This window comes from Oncorhynchus gorbuscha, linkage group LG09, assembly GCF_021184085.1.
Source record: "Oncorhynchus gorbuscha isolate QuinsamMale2020 ecotype Even-year linkage group LG09, OgorEven_v1.0, whole genome shotgun sequence".
NCBI lineage: Eukaryota > Metazoa > Chordata > Actinopteri > Salmoniformes > Salmonidae > Oncorhynchus > Oncorhynchus gorbuscha.
Window position 1 is genome coordinate 43984302 of NC_060181.1, and position 22899 is coordinate 44007200.

Here is a 22899-nt window from a genome sequence, read left to right on the forward strand (position 1 = left end):
CAGAATTTTCCAAAGTAGAATACTGTGTGTGTGTGTGTGTGTGTGTGTGTGTGTGTGTGTGTGTGTGTGTGTGTGTGTGTGTGTGTGTGTGTGTGTGTGTGTGTGTGTGTGTGTGTGTGTGTGTGTGTGTGAAACAGAGAGCTTAACCTGTCTGGTCTCATGTTTGCGGCACCAAGCTCACTCATTCTGGCTGTACTTCCTGTCCCTGGCTAAGTGACATGTCCTTTAGCCGTCTCTCAACCACTCTGCTCCCCTCTGGTTCTCCTCCTCACTTTGACCTCTTTCCTCAAGAGACATTCAAAGAGATGGGACAAAGTTACACACAGCAAATCAGTCATAACAATACAGCCAGTTGGCCAGTTGAGCTTAGCAGGTACACATTAGGCTCAATGTGTCCCTAATGGGCCCCTATTCAATTTATAGTAACCTCATTACAGGGCTATTGCGCACATCGCATATGAGCCTAGGATATCAACGATGCAAAGTGGGCCTAGTGTGAATGATCATGCAATTCTATGTGAGTGACTTATTGAGTAAAGTATTTGTCATCATTTAACTTGAGCGAAACACACGACCGCAAGGCGTTGCTCCAAATGGAGGCATGACCCGGGCAGAAACTTGTGCCAGTGTGCTAGCAAAACTTCCAGCTTGCTAATTAGCAAAGAAAACAGCTAGCTAGCCAGCCAATGGCTTCACAGAGAAGAAAGCCTACACCATTAAAATCTGTGGTCGATGTGTGTCGCATGGGGGGGGACTATCCCAATAAGAGTTACAATCTCTTTATTGCCAAGACATCAGACCGATACAACCAAAGATTGTCTATTATATTGACAAGATAGTAGATATACCACTCCAACAATGGAAATACATGGAAGGCAAGGGGGGAGGAAGCGAGATCAGGTGGGATCATTCTAGCCAATGAAAAAGGAGATAAGTGTGTGAAGAGGCCATAGAGCTAGACAGAGGACTCATCTTTGTAGCTGTGCCATTATAGCGCCATTGAGGCAATCTTTATTGGCTCAGAAGATTTCCCACCCATGGTGGAATTGTGGAAGCCTTCAATGGCTGTATCCATGTTAAAACGGTGAGGGCAGTAACCATGTTAAAACGGGTTATGTCCATGATGACTCCACTAACTCGATATAAAGTAAATTTTTTCAAAGTTGCCGACATGCCATTCGTAACAACTTAACCATTACTAGACTTACATTAGATCAAATAAGCCTCAAGTAGCAAATTAGCAATAAAAAAATGTTGTTGACCAAATTCGACACTCATTTACCTCCATACAAAAATTACTCAACTTGTGGGCTTATTTTTCGTGGACAGATTGGGAGGATTAAAATCTTTCGCTTCGCCTCGTCCTCTCTGATACGACAGAGGTGCACAAGACACATGGGGGAAGCTGCATGGGAAGATGATTGGTTGGTAGATTAAGCAAATGCCTATCACGCCGGGAGATTCACATCTATCTTATTGTCTAACGAATGCTTAGTTTGACATATTGGTCCACTAGACCTTCCATGCATTTGGGCAGAAGTGTCTGGGAACGAGGTTACCTATATAGTGCACTACTTTTGACCGGGGTGCCATTTGGGAAGCAGCCTTAGCCAATCATACCACCACCCTGACAATATCATTGTGGTTCTTCTCAAATAAGACACATTGCACCACTAGAGGGTGCTTGAATAACTACGTACAGTATCTTGACTTACATTGTTTCACAAACCCGTGGAAACGATCAATAAAATTACAGCCAACACAAGGCCAGTCATACATGGGAGATATCCCACACAGATTATGCCTAATCCTGGACACACAAGCATTTTCAATAGAGATTCTCACTTGAGCTAGAATTTTAGATCATGATTAGGATTCATCTGTGTCAGAGAAACTTCCCTGTAATTTTGTATTTCTTTGGCGATGTTAAACATTTCATTACCCGGGTTAGTGGACGTTGAGGAGATATCGGTCCTTGTTGTCTCATCACTCATGCCAGCAGTTTCCCACTCCTTACACAGGTCACCATATCCCTGTTCACAGGAGAAAGGAAAGATGGAAAGAAAAAAGAGGTATTAGAACAGAGTAAGGCCAGGGAAAAAAAAAATCAATAAAGCACCTAAAATAGAACAATACACGATAAATGAAGCTAACCATTATCATAGTATGGGCAAATGCTCAGATCAAGAGCTGGACATCACTTCACAGTTGTTTTATGAAAACAAAATCCCACAACGTTTTCACCTTTTTAACAACCTGTAGGGCTACCTACACTATCGTTTCGTTTTTTTTGTCGAGACCATGGTAGGTTAACGCTGCAAGTCATGTTTTTTTTTATTTTAAGTAATGTTGCTCTCATGGAATGACCTTCCATGAGCACTACACCGATAAAGGACTAAATGAAGGGCTATTTAAACATGAAAATGTCAGAGGGATGCATTTCATTTAGTTAAATTAAAGGTTAAGTAAAATATACAAGATGTTTATATTAAAAAAAAACATTTTTGTTATGATTATAGGCACACTTAGTGTGGCTATAACATTCAAATATCAATTTCTTTACTCTTATCGTTTTCCATTCAACATTAGTAACAACGTCACTATTTTGTCGGATATTATCCTGTACCTATATTTGTCCTATATCTTTCATCTTTGTGCGTCAATCCCTTTCTTGAATGTGCCAGCGCCTGGGCCACGTTCAGTTGCAAAACGTTCTTGAACGTTGCATATAGAAATTCTATGAATAGGACCGACTTGATTCCTTCATCTACATGTCGGTGTAGCCATGTCTGTCCAACATAGAAATTTGCTGAATCTGAACGTTACGTCCTGCTGAACACGCCTCTGACCTACACAGTTCGAAAACGCGCACACGAAAAACCTTTTTTATATGCAAGGTTCTGCGCACTGATTGTACACAACTTTAAACATTCGTCAATACCTTAAAATTACAATGCGGGGCTCTAAAGATGAGCAGGGAAACGTCCCATGCTCTCGTCAGATAAGGAGGCACTTATGAATAGGCAACAAACAGTAAGCTACACGTAAACCAAGACCGTGCGATGCAAAGGAACAAACGCGGTGTGCTTTTTATTTCACTTTTACATTTAAAACACTATGCTGCGTGTCTCAAATTCCGACCGTTCTTCCGATTAGCATATGTTCTTACTGCGAGACAAATGCCTATGAGAACCTTTACTGACATCTAGCGCCCGAGTACTGAACATTGCCCACGTTTGTTTGTATACAACATACACATCTACAGTATGTCTAATATTACCCTACACTTTGATTACCATTTTATATAGGCCTACGTCATCCCGATTATTACTTATAGCAAAACGGAGAAAACCGTTTTCACATAGTGGTCAGGGACGACACACGGATGCATTTTACAATATGTAAAATGATCACATATAGTTGTTTTTTTGTGTAGCTCCCCTTACTGAAAAAAAATTCACAAAATTATACAATTAACTTTAAAAAAATACGTCAATTACATTTCAATAAATGTCTTCATAACATATTATTTAGTGGTGTAAAGTACTTAAGTAGTATTTGGGGGTATCCGTACTTTACTACTTATATTTGACAACCTGCACTTTACTACATTCCTAAAGAAAATAATGTACTTTTTATTCCCTACATTTCCCTGACTCAAAAGTACTCGTTACATTTTGAATGTTTAGCAGGACAAGAAAATTGTCAAATTCACGCATTTATCAAGAGAACATTCCCTGCTGCCTCTGATCTGGCGAACTCACTAGACACACATGCTTCATTTGTAAATTATTTGAGTGATTGAGTGTGGCCCTGACTATCCGTAAATAAATAAACATTTTAAAAAACAAGAATGGTGGTCTGGTTTGCTTAAGACATTTTAAATTTATACTTTCACGTTTGATAAAATATATTTGGGCAATTAGCTACTTTTGGCACAAGTATATTTAAAACAAAATACTTAAGACTTTTACTCATGTAGAATTTTACTGGGTGGCTCACTTTACCTTGAGTAATTTTCTATTAAAAAAAGGTATTTACTTTTACTGAAGTATGACAATTGAGTACTTTTTACACCACAGATTATTCCTGCATTATTTATTCAATGCCTACTCAGACATATTAGCTCTGACACAATTTCAGTGTTTGGTTTATTTTGGTATTGTAAAGAATCATGTCATAGATAAAGTATTCTATTGAAGCCATGGTCAAGGCCAGAATTTAAAACAGCACTGTAGAACTGGCTGCAAGTCATTTAAATGACAAAACTGATAATAATATATGCCATTTAGCAGACGCTTTTATCCAAAGCGACTTACAGTCATGTGTGCATACATTCTACGTATGGGTGGTCCCGGGGATCGAACCCACTACCCTGGCGTTACAAGCGCCATGCTCTACCAACTGAGCTACAGAAGGACCAATGATGATCAAAGCTCATCTTTTTAGTAAAGCATAAGAGCACTGCAACATTACAGAGGATCTGCAAGACTCATAAAAGCGTGTCAAGAGTAGTGGTGCTAACCTAGGATCCGTTTCCCCAGGTCCATTCTTGTGATCTAAACTGATTCTAAGCACTCCTATATATGACCCCAGGCCTATAAGTACTATTTTCCAAGGAAGCATAGTGAATCAGGCCATGGGTGATGGCCGTTCTCTAATAATAGTGATCACAGGCAGCGAAAACCTAAACCGAAGGCAGGGCATTGTCTCGTCCTGTTTAGGTAACCTTAAAAGGTCCTTCACTAACCACATTCATTATTTAACATAAGTTACTGTTCACAAACATCTAGGAACAGCAGATCCAGCTGTTTTTGGATGTACTTTTATTTTCTAAATCGATTGAAAGACCAATTCAATCTGGGTCCATTTGTATCAAGTGTCTCAGAGTAGGAGTACTGACCTAGGATCAGGTTAAATGTCCATAAAATCTTTGTGATCAAAAATGGCAAAACCTATCCTAAATCCACACTCCTACTCTGAGATGCTTTATGAGTAAGACCCCCCCCCATCTAAAAGCCAATCAAAAGGTCATTCTAACCAATCGTGTATTAACATTCTGTGTCACTTATTTTACATTGCCCTCCGTAATGTGCATTTTTTCCCTTCTTTCGGCTGTATACTCAAAGTTTGGGTCTGGAAATCAAACAATGACGATGAGGTGAAAGTGCATACTGTCAGCTTTAGTTTGAGGTTTCATCCCTATCGGGTGAACCGTTGAGGTTACAGCACTGTTTTTGTACATAGTCTCTCCCCCCCCCATATCTGGACAAATTTACCTATGCGTATTAAAAGTAGTCAAAAGTTCAGTATTTGGCCACATATTCCTAGCAAGCAATGACTACGCCAAGCTGGACTCAAATTGTTGGATGATATTTGTGCGTCGAACTATCCATAATCATGGTAGCATCCACAATGTAGAAGTGTTTAGAAACATATTGTATTATTTACCATTAATTTCTATTGGGCAGAAAATAATCTGAAACAACCACAACAATAATATAATGCATCCAACAAGTTTGTAGGGTCACACATTTGATGTGATCATTGTGTGCTTGGAATATGTGACCAAATACTAAAATTGACAACTTTAACACACATTAATTTGTCCCAATACTTTTGATCCCCTATAATGAGAAGGGACTAGGTACAAAAAGTGCTATATTTTCTAAATGGTTCATCTGATATGGATAAAAATAACCTCAAATTAAAGCTGACAGTCTACACTTTAACCTCAGCCGTTGTATACTTTCAAATACAAAAGTGCTGGAGAACAAAGCCAAAAGTAGAACAAATTGTTCACTGTCCCAATAATTACAGAGGGCACTATATATCTTTGTAACAGGTCAGTGAATGTTTGCATTGTGTTCACAGAATGAGTCTCCTGGTGTGTCTCAACCATTTTGTATCAGGCACCAGTGGGCTACTCCTACATGGCCACGTTCTCAAATCTAATTTCTAAACCTCCCATTCTAAGTAAATGAATTACGCAGCACGTTGCATGGCAACAGATGTGAATCACTTAGGCTAGTCGCTTCCTACAGTACACCAGATGACTACGCACTTACATTTATGTTAGATTTTCATTTAGTGCATGAGCATCGTGGTTGAGGTCAGTTAGAACAGAAACAGAAGTCAACAAACCCAGGAAATTATTTGAATTGAAATCCAAAACATATACCATTTCCCTTTCGATATAGAGAAGTCATTGAAAATAGCTTCTCAATAATGCATTTTTTATTGAATTGGAACATCAGTTTACAACTTGAATTGACCACAACCCAGAGGGGCATCAATGTTACTGTGGAAGTGGTGATGGGAAGGAATCATGGAGGAAGAATTAAAGGCAAACATGACTCAGGCGAGAGGCATTTCCCAAGACTGAGAAAGAAAGTAACCTCCCACTGCGGTTTTCAAACTCAGGTTTTTATTAAAGCCGGTACAAGTAAAAGATAGTTGAAGACGGAAAGTGGAGTTTCTTGATCCAGCTCCAAAATTTTCTTTTCTTCTTTGTCGTTTAGGGGCAACAATCACCCCCCCATTTTATTCTATTAGCCCTGTGCCGGTGTCATCATTCTCTGAGAAATGAGAGAAGTGATGACACAGCCAGTAAAGGGTTAAATCGTTCGCACTATGCACACTGAACAAAGTTTTGCTTAACAATTATAATATTCAAAGTCATAACATTTATGGAATTTATCATTGTCCCCCGGCTACACAAACGGATATTGTAGAACATTACGTTTACGTTCTCTTTGTGTCTACTTACATAAAATGTAGTGTAAACAAAAAGAGACCACTTAGGAGCAATTATCTCAGCTGTTGGGATCTCGGTTAGGTCTTTGCAAAGGGAAAGTAGACCTCAACTTTTAATTGAAAAATGACAAGAGAAACATAGCAGTAACTACCTTTCTCTGACACTTAAGCCTACTTTGCAAAAGAACAACGTCTTAAAATGCAGTTTAAATAATGAACAGTAGTCTTAGATGTAACTCACGCTAACGCATGCACACAAGCATATATGCAAGCTTAGAGCTAATTCAGAGGGGGGAAATGAACTAAAGATTTAATGCAATGTTTTATACTCAAACAAATATGAGAACAATAATCAAACTGAATTATATATCCACCTCTTATCTTCTTTTATTCCGCTGCATCTCCGTTGTTCAGGCCGACTTCTCCATTCCCTCTTGCTCCAGATCCACGTCTTCACTCATCCTCTCTTCCTTAAGATCCTCCCAATTTACTCCTCCACTTCTCCTTAAACTGTACTCATCTATTCCCCTCTTCCTCAGGCCTCTTCTCCGCTCCCCTTATTTGTTTAAAAAGTACACCTGAAGTCTTCAGCTTCTTTCCCAAACTCATTTCTTATCCGCCTCCTCTTCTACCACTCCATGTGTCACGTCGCCTGCCTCAATGACATTCCGGTAGACTAAGCACTAATTTGATGTGAACCAAGTCAGTTGACAAGTCAGAACCGCGGAGGTAGGTGTGGTCTTTTTGGGGGAAAGAACGGACCACCTGGCCCCCCACCTCTGGGGTGTCCACCGAAAGGAGGCCCAGGCCGTTTCCCCCTGAACATGGGGCTATAGAGAGGTGGGCGTGGGGGTCCCCGCGGGAGGCCTCTCAGGTGTGGATGGCGAGCTAGGTGGAGAGGATGGGGAGGCAGGGGCATGTGGTCAGGGTGGTGCAGGTTCATGTGAGGGGGAAGGGGGTGTCTGTGACCATATGGAGGGGAAGGGCTGCGTGGCGGGTAGTTATAGTAGTAAGGGTCTTCTGAGGGAGAGAGGGGGGGAGTGAGGCGCTCTCTGACTCTATAAGGATAATGAGGATCGTCTACAGGTAGATGGTGGAAATCATCTGGGTGATAATAGCGATCGTCTGGGTGACAGAGATCGTGAGGGTGCCGGCGGAGGTCATCGGGATGGCGATGGAAGTCGTCAAGGTGATGCAGGTTGTCAGGATGACGGAGTAGATCGGAGTGGCCGTGGAGGTCATCAGGGTGACGACGGAAATCGTCAGGGTGATATGGGTCATCCGCGTGGCGATGAAGGACATCTGGGTGACGGCGAAAGTCATCAGGGTGATAGGGGTCACTGATAATCACCGGACCACCCAATGTACTGATGCCCGCCCTGTCATCCTCAATCTCAGGGTTTGGTGAAGTTGCCTCCACAGGCACCATCACAGACGCGGGCGGGCCCTGGTAGTCCTGCAGTGGGGCTGGTATCCCAGGGAAGGGCGGTGGGGGCAGCTGGGGAATGGGGGGCAGGGGGCTGTTGAGGAAGCTTGAGGGGTTTGCCCCCTGCTGGAAAGGCAGAGCATGAGGATCCCTTGTTTGGTAGGGCTGCGTCTGAGTCTGCCCCTGGTATGCATACAGTCCTGACATGGGGGTTTTGCCATCTCCTGCACCTGAGGCAGCCATGTTGTGGTTGCTGGGATGCAGGGCCTGTCCCTCTGGGTAGGGATTACCATACCATCCTCCTTCACTCACGACAGCGTTTGGCCCTGCCGGAGGCCCTCCTGGTGTGTTACTGAGTAACCCCTCCCCAAGGGTTGGGGCTGACACCTGTGCCGTGATGGGCTGGTAATGGGCCAATCCAGACTCTCTGAGAGAAGGAGCTATTCCATGCATTTCTTCCTTCCCTTCATAAGGCAACTGGTGGTACCCTTGACCATTAGGCGCTCCTGGATGTAGTCCTAAATGGCCATGAGTGTTGGGGTCCTGCCAAGCTTGGTTATGGCAGGCAGTTGGAGACAGAGACAGGCTGCCATCTTCTGGTTTAGGAACCCCAGAGACCTGACCTTGTTTGGCCAGGAAGGGCTCTGCTCCTCCCGGAGTGTCCATGATCTCATCCAGGGTGGGGGTGCCTCCCCCGGCCTCGTCCCGTACCGGAGTGCCCCCCTGGGTCTCTGTACCCGCTAAGGGGCTGAGTGTGCTGCCTCCCGCTTGGACGGCCACACTAGCCAAACCCAGGTTAAAGGCATTAAAGCCAGGATTACCCTGCAGGAAGCTGTGGATCTTAGACTCCAGGCTGGAAGCGGAAGGCTTTTCTTCTTTCTCCTGCCCCAGGACCCTATGAGGGCCGATGGCGAAAGGCAGTGTGGACTGGGGAAGGGACGCTGCCTGAGGGACGGCGGTGGTGTTGCCCACTGCAGGGGCTGATGGGTTTGGTTCGAGCGTAGAAGAGGTGAGAGGAAGGCCTCGAGAGGGTGCTGTAGGGGTGGAGGCGGAGGGAGGGAGCTTGCCTGTACTGGGGGAGTTTGAGGAGAGGTTTTCCGCTGGACTGTTCAGACGAGTGGAGAGGCCTAAGAAGGAGACGCGTGTTAAAATACATGACAACTATGAATAGCGAACTCCATTGTACGAATCTGAATGATTCTCACCCAATACAATAAAATTAGTGATAGCAGAATAAAGATGTACACTCCCTGTCTGTCACCACCTCTGCTACTCAAATAGCAGTCAAGAACAACGATATCCAAAATGTGCACATCACATTTCCAAATCCTAAAACTTGTGATAGTGTCAACGTTTATGATCACTAGGTTTGATGTACAGTTCGTTACAAGACGATATGGCGCCATAACCTGGGTTGTTCTGAGCAGAATGAGCTTGTTTGTGAAGACATTTGAAGAAGCACAAGCAACCGAATGCACTCGCAACTCCTTTGTCCATCAATTACAACCGGTTTCTTTGATTTGCCTTGTGAAAGCTTAACATTAAGACCACATTTTATCACTTACTAGCCATGTTGGCAATAGAACAAGCTTTCAAATGCCCACCTGACCCAGATTGCGATTTATAATGGACCGTTTTTGGATTGCGTAAATAACAACCGTAATTGTGTGATGGCGGTGATGCAAAACAACTAGAAGTGTGCTTGCTCTAGTTCCTCAACTAGAAAGCTAGAAGAGCTAACAAAAAAAACATTAAAGTTAATTGAAACTGCATAGGAACTCTGTGGCTACTTGGAGACACCAGTTAGTCCTCTCACTCAAATCCTTGTAATTTTGTTGCCTTATATTGGACCAACCTAACATTTTTCAGGAATAGTCTTATGCTACTGAATGAATCCAGGGTATTTTCACATCTTGTTATCAACAAATGCGACAAAAATTACAGCAAAATCAACAGTGTAATGTTTGGATTCAGTCTTGTGTCAGGTGAACTGTTGTATCCTCACCTTTGGACTTAATTTTCCCATGGTCTCCAAACTGTTCCCTTTCAATTGCTACCATGGTTATGCCTTTCATATTTCTTCTGGAAGAAACATTTAATGTAGTCCTATCCATATAGGCCAATTCCCACAAGGGTTAAAGGGCAACTCAATACAACAGCCAACTTCTCTGGTTGAAAATAGCCTGCTTATTTTATTTAGCTAGGCAAGTCAGTTTAGAACAAATTCTTATTTACAATGAGGGCCTACCCTGGCCAAACCCTAACGACACTGGGCCAATTGTGCGCCGTCCTATGGGACTCCCAATCACGGCCGGTTGTGATACAGCCTGGAATCGAGCCAGGGTATGTAATGACTCCTCTAGCACTGAGATGCAATGCCTCAGGGCTCCCGAGTGGCGCGGCGGTCTATGTGGCCTCAATATTAGTCAGAAACATTTATTCCAGTGGCAAAATTGACTAAAAAGGGTAAGAAGTCAGTATATTCCAAACGGAGTTGTGAGATTTGTGTAACTGAGTTAGGCACAAATTACATGGGGTTGTACTTGGGTTTTGATTTCGATGCCCACTAACACGGGATTGTTGCGGCTAAGGAAAATTGTCATGTATGGACAAACAGTTTTGCAGATTGTGCTGTATCCTCCCCATAGAAGACACAAGACTTGCCCACATTACACAGCGCCTGACTAGTTTACATAAGACAACACGCGGCCAATGTTACACTGAACAAAAATATACAAACGTAACATGTAAAGTGTTTCATGAGCTGAAATAAAAGATCCCAGAAATGTTCCATATGTACAAAAGGCTTATTTCTCTCAAATGTTGTGCACAAATTTCTTGATATCACAGTTAGTGAGCATTTCTCCTTTGCCAAGTTAATCCAGCCACCTGACAAGTGTGGCATATCAAATAGCTTATTAAACAATGATCATTACACAGGTTCATCTTCTGCTGGGGACAATAAAAAGCCACTCTAAAATGAGCAGTTTTATAACACCACAATACCAGATGTCTCAACTTGAGTGAGCATGCAATTGTTATGCTGACTGCAGGAATGTTCAGAGCGGTTGCCAGAGAATTTAATGTTAATTTCTCTAACATAATACGCCTCCGACGGCATTTTAGAGAATTTGGCAGTATATCCAACCGGCCTCACAAACGCAGACGTTTAACCACAGCAGCCCAGGACCTCCACCTCTGGCTTCTTCACCTGCGGGATCTTTTGGGACCAGCCGCGGATTTGCAAAACCGAAGAATTTCTGCACAAATCGTCTCAGGGAAGTTCGTCTGTGTGCTCATCATCCTCACCAGGGTCTTGACCGGACTGCAGTTCGGCGTCCTAACCGACTTGAGTGGGCAAATATTCACCTTCGATTGCAATTTGAATGCACAAAGATACCATGAGATCCTCAGGCACATTATCGTGCCATTCATCCGCCTCCATCACAATAATGCACGCCCCATGTCGTAAGGATCTGTACACAATTCATGGAAGCTAAAAAAGTCCCAGTTCTTCCATTGCCTGCATACTCAGACATGTCACCACTGAGCTTGTTTGGGATGCTCTGGATCAAAAAGGTGTATAAAAGCATGTTCCAGTTTCCACCATTGAAATAAATAAAGTGACCAACATATGCATCTGTATTTCCAGTCATGTGAAATCCATAGATTACCTAATTAAATTATTTAAATTTACATATTAACTCAGTAAATTCTTTGAAATTGTTGCATGTTGCCTTTATATTTTTATTCAGTGTATGTTTAAAGAACATTTGGCCCCTAAGCCCTTTTTGGAGTGGCCACTTAGAGGTGCAGTAGATAATGTGAGGTGCTGGTACTGAGTTCTATGACCTGCCCAAGTCAAGCACTGAGGAGTCTAACTGTTTTGGGCAGAATGAGAATTGAGACGATGCACACTTACTTGTATCCCAACTGCCACTTCTTATTCAAAAAATTCTAAACCCATTCGCAAGCATCGTGTCCCGCCGTGCCCTGTTTTGTAACATGATTCGCTAGGAAACAGCATCAGACAGACACATACTCTGGTCATAGATAGTAGCAGTAGACTTGATAGTCTAAAGTGCACTCTAGTTTTCACACACATTTTTGTACTCGAGAAATACCAAAATCCGCAAACAACTTAGCTAGATGCAAAATTGTGCAACTAAATCATCCTCTGCAAAAAAGTTGGAGGAAGTGGTAGGCTATTAGCGGTTGCTGCTACGGTGTTTCAAGAGCGACTAACACCAGTAACTGACAGGGTACGATAACACACATCGAACCACACCACCAGGACTGATATCTAGTTTTTCTTAATGAGCTAAACGATGAGCCCAGTCGCTCTTTAAAATTTGCTTTACCACACGGTTTCTCACCCTTAAGCCCGCTGGCCTGCCCCTGGGATTCGGACAGTGCACCGAAGAGCTCCTCAGGAGTCATGTCCACTTTGGACAGGATGCTGGTCAGAGGGCTGGCTACCTGGGGGGCTACTGGGGCAGGAGGGATAGTCTTGGCTGGAGAGGGGGAGACCAAAGAACCACCTGGACTCACTCCTAGGGGAAAGAGGAAAATCGATTTAAATTTGTTAAAACCATGACCAGAGAGATTTACTTTTGGTTTTATGAGTTCATGTAAGTTCTATTCAACACCATTACAAAACATAAAATGTGCTTCTCTCTACTTCCACTTGAGCTGCAGCTGCATTGAATGAGTAGCCAAGTATATCGAACACCCTGCATTTTTATTATTAGCAATATTTCACTTTCTCTGGTCATATGAACATGAATTTGTGCAGATGCTGTGAGACTCGAGTTTCGCCATCAGGTGGAAGACTGTTCCCTCTCTCTGGTCAGTCTCATCAGAAGAAAGGAAGGAGAGAGCAGGGACCGTGAGAGGCGGATCCTCTCCTACTCCCTCCGCTGAGAATAATGCCGTGTTCAAAACTGGGAACTCCGAAATCGCCGACTTCAGTGCTTTCAAGGCAACTGACAACTCGGGTGGGAAAACGAGATCCAACTGGGAAAAATAATTTTGAAAAGGCATCCAACTCGAAATTCCAAGTCGGAAACTTGGGCACCTGCCTTGAGCTGCGACTTTCCGACATGAAGATGACTGACGTCGTGATTTGACCTCGTTGTTTCCCCGAGTTCAGTTGTCTTGAAAGCACCATGACCATCAGATACAGGAAACATCAGTGCAGTAAAATAAAAAAGCAAATACTTGAACATTTCTATTTATGCTCAGATGTACCTTGCAAGTGCTACACAAACTGATCTATTATATTATCATAGCTCGAGTTTTGAAATGTAATATGGTCTGAGAAGAACAATATTGGCAGGCCAGGCATATAGCCAAAATACTGTGATGATGTAGGCTAGTTTTTTTATTTGGTTAATGTTACATTTTAATGTTACATACATACACATATATATACACACACACACACACACACACACACACACACACACACACATATACACACACACACACACACATATATACATATATACACACATATACACACATATATATACATATACATATATACACATACACATACACATATACATACATACACATACACACACACACACACACATACACACATACACACATACACACATATATACATACATATACACACATACATATACACACATACATATACACACATACATATACACACATACATATATAATTTTTAAAATCTGAGTCTTCGATCTCAGCTTGCTTTTTGACTGCGAAAGTGATCGACTCAGAAAAAGGTTGGTGACCACTGCTCTAAATAGTGGGTTCTCATTTAAACGGACTTCAAGGTGTTGTGACAAATGCTATTTAACAATATAATAGTAAATACGTCTAACCCTCAAGTATCCAAAATTACGTGATCAATTGAGGTTTACCGATTATGAAAAGCAGCCAGTTACTTGCTGTATAACTCTGATAGAGCTAAAGGTGCGCAATTGTTTTGCATGGAATAATCAGAGCGTCTGCTAAATGACTTAAATGTAAATGTAATCAGAAACGTATAGTTCTGACTATGCCCTTCAAGAGGATACATTTAACAATCACTTAAACAGCACGCAGTCGTCCATGGTTTTAGCAGAGCTGGGGGTCTCCTTGCCCCCTAGCAGGCAAATTGAACGCTCTGCTCTGCACCTTGTGGCTTTATATTGATAACCTATAGCATCTCTTGAGAATAACAGTGTTGATGTCAGCGGCTAATAGTGCTGGGAATTGCCAGGGACCTCACAATAGTATCCCGATACTTAAGTGCCGATATGTATTGCGATTCTCACAATTCTATATGTATTGCATACTGTTTTTTGCGATTCTAACATTTTGCTCCACATACACAGAGTGTAAGCTCTTTCCATGACTGACTGACCAGGCGAAAGCCATGATATGATGCCTTATTGGTGTCAGTTATTAAATCCACTTCAAAATCAGTGTAGATTAAAAAGGAGAACACAGGTTAAAACCCAATGAGGTCGATATCCGCACCCCACTGATATTAATTAGCATTAAAATAAATCCCCATAAAAATCTGCCATTTCATGCTAGAGATATGTTTGTCTTTTTGGGCATCGGATCAGTCTCAATCCACCGTATCCGCCTATGTCACACTTCCAGTGAAACGGCGAAAGAGCTAGAGGGGTGTTTGTCAGACCATGAGACATCCTGAAAAGCAGTCTCCTCACAAAATCGTCTGTAGCTTTCACAAACAGTTTGGCCTACAAACTAACTAAATGGTTAGTGGGCACACTAATGGTGGTGGACCATAGAGTTTGGTTAAGGTTTATCCTCAGTGTGTGAGTGAAGGGAGGCTCTTGACATATTCGCTAAAGCCAACTGCTTGCAGATAAAAGGCGGGTAAGGCTACCTACATAAGTGATTCTATTTTTTGTAATGTTTATTTAGTCACAAGATGAGACTTCAAATAGGCATGTGCATGTCAAAGACACTGTAGCTTACTGTTTAGAATGGTTAAATGGATATTGAAATATGTACATTAAAAAAAACACAGTAGGCTATTCTGGTTAGTCAAACGCCAAAGTCCTCTGATGATACTAGTCCCAGTCCCGTGGAAATCGACAGCCCCGTGTTCTGAGAAAAAATATCTGCGTTTCACAGGTGTTGCTCACGGTTGAATCAAGAAAACTGACTCAATAAATTGAACAAAGGGCAGCGCATAGCCTGTGTATGATGGGTCAATATGTATCACTTATTTATCATGTCACCTTTATTTAACCATGTAGGCCAGTTCAGAACAAGCTCTCATTTACAACTAGAAACTTTCACAGTGAATGCTTTCGTTTATACGCTCTGTGCTGAACTAATTGAAAGTCGACAAGGGCTTCATTGAAAAAATATTGCGCTGATTTAATGCAACCCTTGCTGTTAATAGATCTAAAAGCAGCACACAAAATTTGGACTTGGAACAGGAGGGGAGATATTTGATCTTGAGAGAAGGCAATGCTCAGTTAGATACGATCTGTAGCTGTGCAGTCTTCATAAAAGCTGATAGTATTTCAACCACAAAAACATGCATCGAAGCCAAACTGAAATCTTATCAGAAAACAAGTTGGGTCGTTTTCACAGCTTTCTTTTTCCTTAGAACCAGTCAAACTGATATCATTTGGACATTTTGCACAGAATACCTAATCCCTATATTTTTTCTTTATTGTATTCATTCTATCCATCTATTACATTATGTTGAGAAATGGTTAATGAAGTATTCTAAGGCAACACATGATAAGAGAAGCTACATGTAATCTAATTAGACAACTTCACTAACAAATAGTCTTCCAAAATGTCAGAACTTCTAAGCAGAAACATCTAACATATCAGGGAAAACAAAATCCTGCACCATGTCCCAAAAATTGTTCTGCAGTCTGTCTGACGCCTAAAGCACATTACTATATTTTCCGTGTTAGGATTGGGTGCCTCAGATTTTCATGTAGTCGGCTGTTGTGGATGGGTTGTTAGCAATTGCGGACAGGTGCGGGTCAATAAACAGCTGAACCACGCACCCCTACTGTACATATAACAAATAGGCCTCATTGGCATGGCTTCTGTGGAACACACTTCATTCAAACTGTTGTTAGAGAATACAATCTGTTAGAAAATACTGTGAAATTGACCAATTAAAACAGAGCCTATAGATAATTAGCAGGCAGCGTGTGTTAACTGTCCTTTTGAGAAACAATCACATGTTGGAACAGTAGGTGCATTCTGACATCACGTGCATAAAACAACTCACGCTGGGGGAACCATTAAGAGATATTTGGAACCCACATGTGAAAAGGTTCATTCAATTCTACTTCAAATTAAAATTATGCTTCCAGTCTTATTCATATTGGACATTTAAATCAAGGGTTGCATTGAATTAAATTCAGAATTGACCCTAAAATCTAGACTGCTTCCTTTATGATGCAACATCAGAATAACAGTGCTGATGATGTAATGGTGTCTTTATGATGGGCCATCAGAATAGCAGTGTTGATGATGCAACAGTGGCTGCCTGCATGTAGTGCCTTTATGATGTTACAATAGCTGAAGTTTCTCACCTGGTTTCTTCATGACAGATGTGATGCTGCTGAGAATGGAGCTAATTTTACCCAGGTCAACATTGGCGAGGTTGCCTGATATGTTGGTTGTATGGGTCAAAGGGGTCACGAGAGCTGGGGAGGGTGTGGCCTGTGGAACAGACTTTACCTCTGTGGCCAGTGGGGGTTGTGTGACAACAGGCACAGGAATGGGGACTGGAGCTGGGATGAGACTTTCAACTCGCTCCTCAACTGAAAACAGAGGAAATGTTCAATCGAAACAGCTAAGTTGCAACACAATAGAGCCGTACAGGTATAAATGAGGCACATGAAAGTACTACACTGAACAAAAACATATCCCCAACAAGTAAAGTGTTGGTTTCATGAGCTGAAAACATCCCAGAAATGTTTCATACGCATAAAAAGCTTATTTTCTCTCAAACCTTGTGCACAAATGTGTTCACGTCCCTGTTAGTGAGCATTTCTCATTTGCCAAGATAATCCATCCACCTGACAGGTGTGGCATATCAAGAAGCTAATTAAACACCATGATGATTATTTGAATTTGAATTTCATGCTGTCACAGTTACCAGCCCTTTCAAGCTTAACATCCTTATCATTTATCGCCCTCCAGGTCCCCTCGGAGAGTTCATCAATGAGCTTGATGCATTGATAAGCTCCTTTCCTGAGGACGGCTCACCTCTCACAGTTCTGGGCGACTTTAACCTCCCCACGTCTACCTTTGACGCATTCCTCTCTGCCTCCTTCTTTCCACTCCTCTCCTCTTTTGACCTCACCCTCTCACCTTCCCCCCCTACTCACAAGGCAGGCAATACGCTCGACCTCATCTTTACTAGATGCTGTTCTTCCACTAACCTCATTGCAACTCCCCTCCAAGTCTCCGACCACTACCTTGTATCCTTTTCCCTCTCGCTCTCATCCAACACTTCCCACACTGCCCCTACTCGGATGGTATCGCGCCGTCCCAATCTTCGCTCTCTCTCCCCCGCTACTCTCTCCTCTTCCATCCTATCATCTCTTCCCTCTGCTCAAACCTTCTCCAACCTATCTCCTGATTCTGCCTCCTCAACCCTCCTCTCCTCCCTTTCTGCATCCTTTGACTCTCTATGTCCCCTATCTTCCAGGCCGGCTCGGTCCTCCCCTCCCGTTCCGTGGCTTGACGACTCATTGCGAGCTCACAGAACAGGGCTCCGGGCAGCCGAGCGGAAATGGAGGAAAACTCACCTCCCTGTGGACCTGGCATCCTTTCACTCCCTCCTCTCTACATTTTCCTCCTCTGTCTCTGCTGCTAAAGCCACTTTCTACCACTCTAAATTCCAAGCATCTGCCTCTAACCCTAGGAAGCTCTTTGCCACCTTCTCCTCCCTCCTGAATCCCCCTCCCTCTCTGCAGATGACTTCGTCAACCATTTTGAAAAGAAGGTCGACGACATCCGATCCTCGTTTGCTAAGTCAAACGACACCGCTGGTTCTGCTCACACTGCCCTACCCTGTGCTCTGACCTCTTTCTCCCCTCTCTCTCCAGATGAAATCTCGCGTCTTGTGACGGCCGGCCGCCCAACAACCTGCCCGCTCGACCCTATCCCCTCCTCTCTTCTCCAGACCATTTCCGGAGACCTTCTCCCTTACCTCACCTCACTCATCCCTGACCGCTGGCTACGTCCCTTCAGTCTTCAAGAGAGCGAGAGTTGCACCCCTTCTGAAAAAACCTACACTCGATCCCTCTGATGTTAACAACTACAGATCAGTATCCCTTCTTTCTTTTCTCTCCAAAACTCTTGAACGTGCCGTCCTTGGTCAGCTCTCCCGCTATCTCTCTCAGAATGACCTTCTTGATCCAAATCCGTCAGGTTTCAAGACTAGTCATTCAACTGAGACTGCTCTTCTCTGTATCACGGAGGCGCTCCGCACCGCTAAAGCTAACTCTCTCTCCTCTGCTCTCATCCTTCTAGACCTATCGGCTGCCTTCGATACTGTGAACCATCAGATCCTCCTCTCCACCCTCTCCGAGTTGGGCATCTCCGGCGCGGCCCACGCTTGGATTGCGTCCTACCTGACAGGTCGCTCCTACCAGGTGGCGTGGCGAGAATCTGTCTCCTCACCACGCACTCTCACCACTGGTGTCCCCCAGGGCTCTGTTCTAGGCCCTCTCCTATTCTCGCTATACACCAAGTCACTTGGCTCTGTCATAACCTCACATGGTCTCTCCTAGGTTGGAGAAGGTTTGAGCAGAGGGAAGAGATGATAGGATGGAAGAGGAGAGAGCAGACGACACACAATTAATCTTCTACTTTCCCCCTTCTGATGACCAGGTGGCGAATCGCATCTCTGCATGTCTGGCAGACATATCAGTGTGGATGACGGATCACCACCTCAAGCTGAACTTCGGCAAGACGGAGCTGCTCTTCCTCCCGGGGAAGGACTGCACGTTCCATGATCTCGCCATCACGGTTGACAACTCCATTGTGTCCTCTTCCCAGAGCGCTAAGAACCTTGGCGTGATCCTGGACAACACCCTGTCGTTCTCAACTAACATCAAGGCGGTGGCCCGTTCCTGTAGGTTCATGCTCTACAACATCCGCAGAGTACGACCCTGCCTCACACAGGAAGCGGCGCAGGTCCTAATCCAGGCACTTGTCATCTCCCGTCTGGATTACTGCAACTCGCTGTTGGCTGGGCTCCCTGCCTGTGCCATTAAACCCCTACAACTCATCCAGAACGCCGCAGCCCGTCTAGTGTTCAACCTTCCCAAGTTCTCTCACGTCACCCCGCTCCTCTGCTCTCTCCACTGGCTTCCAGTTGAAGCTCGCATCCGCTACAAGACCATGGTGCTTGCCTACGGAGCTGTGAGGGGAACGGCACCTCAGTACCTCCAGGCTCTGATCAGGCCCTACACCCAAATAAGGGCACTGCGTTCATCCACCTCTGGCCTGCTCGCCTCCCTACCACTGAGGAAGTACAGTTCCCGCTCAGCCCAGTCAAAACTGTTCGCTGCTCTGGCTCCCCAATGGTGGAACAAACTCCCTCACGACGCCAGGACAGCGGAGTCAATCACCACCTTCCGGAGACACCTGAAACCCCACCTCTTTAAGGAATACTTAGGATAGGATAAAGTAATCCTTTAGATGCACTATTGTAAAGTGGCTGTTCCACTGGATGTCATAAGGTGAATGCACCAATTTGTAAGTCGCTCTGGATAAGAGCGTCTGCTAAATGACTTAAATGTAATGTAAATGTAAATGATTACACAGGTGCACCTTATGCTGGGGACAATAAAAAGGCCCATAAAATGTGCAGTTTTGTCACAACACAATGCCACAGATGTCTCAAGTTTCAGGGGAGCATGCAATTGGCATGCTGACTGCAGGAATGTCCATCAGAGCTGTTTCCAGAGAATTTAATGTTGATTACTCTACCATATGCCATCCTTAACATCCTTTTAGAGAACTTGGCAGTAGGTCCAACCGGCATCAGAACCACGCCAGCCCAAGGAGTATTTCAGTCATTAATAAAGCCCTTTTGTGGGGGGAAAAATGCATTCTGATTGGCTGGGCCTGGCTCCCCAGTGGGTGGGACTATGCCCTCCCAGGCCCATCCAGGGCTGCATCCTTGCCCAGTGATTTGGAACCCATAGATTGGGGCCTAAAATATTTATTTAAATTGACTGATTTCCTTCTATGACCTGTAACTCAGTAAAATCTTTCAAATTGTTGCATGATGCGTTTATATTTTTGTTCAGTATAGATCCTGTCCCTTAACCACCTTCACCCCATCTACGCTCTGCATCGCATGTCATTACCCTCACCTATGATATTGACGTTCTCTGCCTCCTCATCCGAGAGCTCCATGTCCTCCACGTCGCGGTTGTCTGACTCCCCTACGGTGAAGCCCTGCTCGGGGGAGCCACCAGGGGAGGACAGGGGGCTTGGTGCTTCCCCTAAAGTGATGTCCGCCTCGTCATCCATGGCCAGGCCATCCAGGTCAGAGTCTGGGTCAGCCAGGCCATGGAACGGGGACTCTGAGCCATTGGGAGAGGGTGCGTCCATCGAGGGCGAGGGGATGGGCGACTCATCCAGGTCTGGTAAGGTGGCCTTGAGGCTGTCCAGCTTACGCTTGAGGTGGGACACTCTGTTGGCAAACGTCTTGTAGGCCTTGGGAAGTAAAAAAAAAAAAAAAAAACTCGAACACAAAAAATCTATGCAACTTACTACCAAAGCCCTCCACCAAAACCAAAGAAAATCTCTTTCAACCTTTCACAACAACAGATACAAGGCATTATTAAGGACACCATCTCGTACACTTCATGGCAAGGCCCCAAAATGTCCTACCTGGAAGCCTGTGTTTAAGACATACGGAAGTGGATGGCGGAAAATGTTTTAGTTTTAAACTCAGACAAACGAGAAATTATAGTTCTAGGTCCCAAGAAACAAAGCGATGTGCTATTTGATCTGACAATTAATCTTAAGTACAGTCACCTCAAATAAAACGGTTTAGGACCTTGGCATTACTCTGGGTAGTAAGTTTGTAGTCTGTTGATATCCCTCAAGTGGTGTGGGGGCTGAGCTTTGGCAAAGTGGGTGGAGTTATATCCTGCCTGGTTGGCCCTGTCCAGGGGTATAGTCAGACAGGGCCACAGTGCTTATCTGGTGTCCTGTGTGAGCTTAGGTCAACCGATTATGACTTTTCAACGCCGATTAATCGGCCGATTTTTATTTGTTTATTTGTACTAATGACAATTACAACCATACTGAATGAACACTTATTTTAACTTAATATAATACATAAATAAAATCAATTTGGCCTCAAATAATGAAACATGTTCAATTTGGTTTAAATAATGCAAAAACAAAGTGTTGGAGAAGAAAGTAAAAGTGCAATATCTGCTACGTAAGAAAGCTAACGTTTCAGTTCCTTGCTCAGAACATGTGAAAGCTGGTGGTTAATTTTAACATATTATATATTTTAACATATATTCCCAGGTAAGAAGTTTCAGGTTGTAGTTATTATAAGAATTATAGGACTATACCATTTGTATTTCAAATGCTATTAGATGGTCTTAAAGGCACTTCAGTATTGCCAGTGTAACAGTATAGCTTCCGTCCCTCTCCTCGCTCCTCCCTGGGCTCGAACAAGGAACACAACGACAACAGCCACACTCGAAGCAGCGTTACCCATGCAGAGCAAGGGGAACAACTACAAGAAGGCTCAGAGCGAGTAACGTTTGAAAGGCTATTAGCGCGCGCTTACTAGCTAGCCATTTCACTTCGGTTACACCAGCCTTCTCGGGAGTTGATAGGCTTGAAGTCATAAACAGTGCAATGCTTGACGCACAGCAAATTTTTTTATAAGATAAGTTTAATGCTAGCTTGCAACTTAACTTCGCCTTTACTGCATTCGCGTAACAGGCAGTCTCCTTGTGGAGTGCAACGAGAGAGGCAGGTCGTTATTGCGTTGGACTAGTTAACTATAAGGTTAACTAAGGTTAACTAACAATCGGAAATCGGCCCTAATTAATCGGTTGACCTCTACTCTCAACCTCCCTTTCTCTCCTGAGCTCGCTCCACCGCACCTGCAGTCTCAAACTCTGAATGCTCGGCTATGAAAAGCCAACTGAAATTGACTCTGGAGGTGCTGAACTGTTCCCACTCTACAACCACTGATTATTAGTTGACCCTGCTAGTCATCTATGAACATGGGTAAGAACTACCTGGCCTTAATGGCCATGTACTCTTAGAATCTCCACCTGGCACAGCCAGAAGAGGACTGGCCACCGGTCAGAGCCTGGTTCCTTTCTTTTACTAGGTTCCCGCCTGCATCTGCATAGTTGCCGTTTGGAGTTTTAGTTTTTATAAGCACTTCGGGACTTCTAATGACGTAAAAAAAAGGGGGCTTTATAAATACTTTTGATTGATTTTATTCAGCTACTCACATTGGCGACTATCTTGACCTCCTTATACTGCATCTCGTAGAAAATATCTGCGTTGCCAAGAGCATCCAACAGAGGGGGCCCTCCTTTGATCTGCCGGTCAAGGAAGGCAACAAACTCCTTTAACTTCGCACTGCCATCCTCAAAGTCCTTGGAGTGCCTCTTTCCTCCTGCCTTATCTGAATGGGTGGTTGATTTCGAGAGGGAAATGAAAGAGAAACA

General features: G+C 43.7%; 1 protein-coding gene across 5 annotated transcripts in view; it reads right to left on the reverse strand.

The window, feature by feature from the left end:
- Nucleotides 1-10: 10 nt before the first annotated feature.
- The window catches only part of rprd2a (regulation of nuclear pre-mRNA domain containing 2a), a 41506-nt gene continuing 18617 nt past the window's right edge, over nt 11-22899 (reverse strand). The window contains exons 6-12 of one of the 5 annotated variants that reach the window (XR_006840361.1): nt 22681-22856; nt 20557-20902; nt 16753-16983; nt 12559-12735; nt 7131-9309; nt 1943-2033; nt 11-280 (exon numbers count right to left, since the gene is read on the reverse strand). Coding sequence is in view for 1 of the 5 variants with exons in the window: in XM_046362502.1 (XP_046218458.1) it covers nt 7472-9309; nt 12559-12735; nt 16753-16983; nt 20557-20902; nt 22681-22856 (2768 nt within the window). In the remaining 4 variants the exon portion in view is untranslated. Of the gene's footprint in view, nt 2034-6219; nt 9310-12558; nt 12736-16752; nt 16984-20556; nt 20903-22680; nt 22857-22899 lie in introns of those variants that run through there. The other 4 variants (XR_006840360.1, XR_006840362.1, XR_006840363.1 and 1 more) reach the window with 4 other exon arrangements.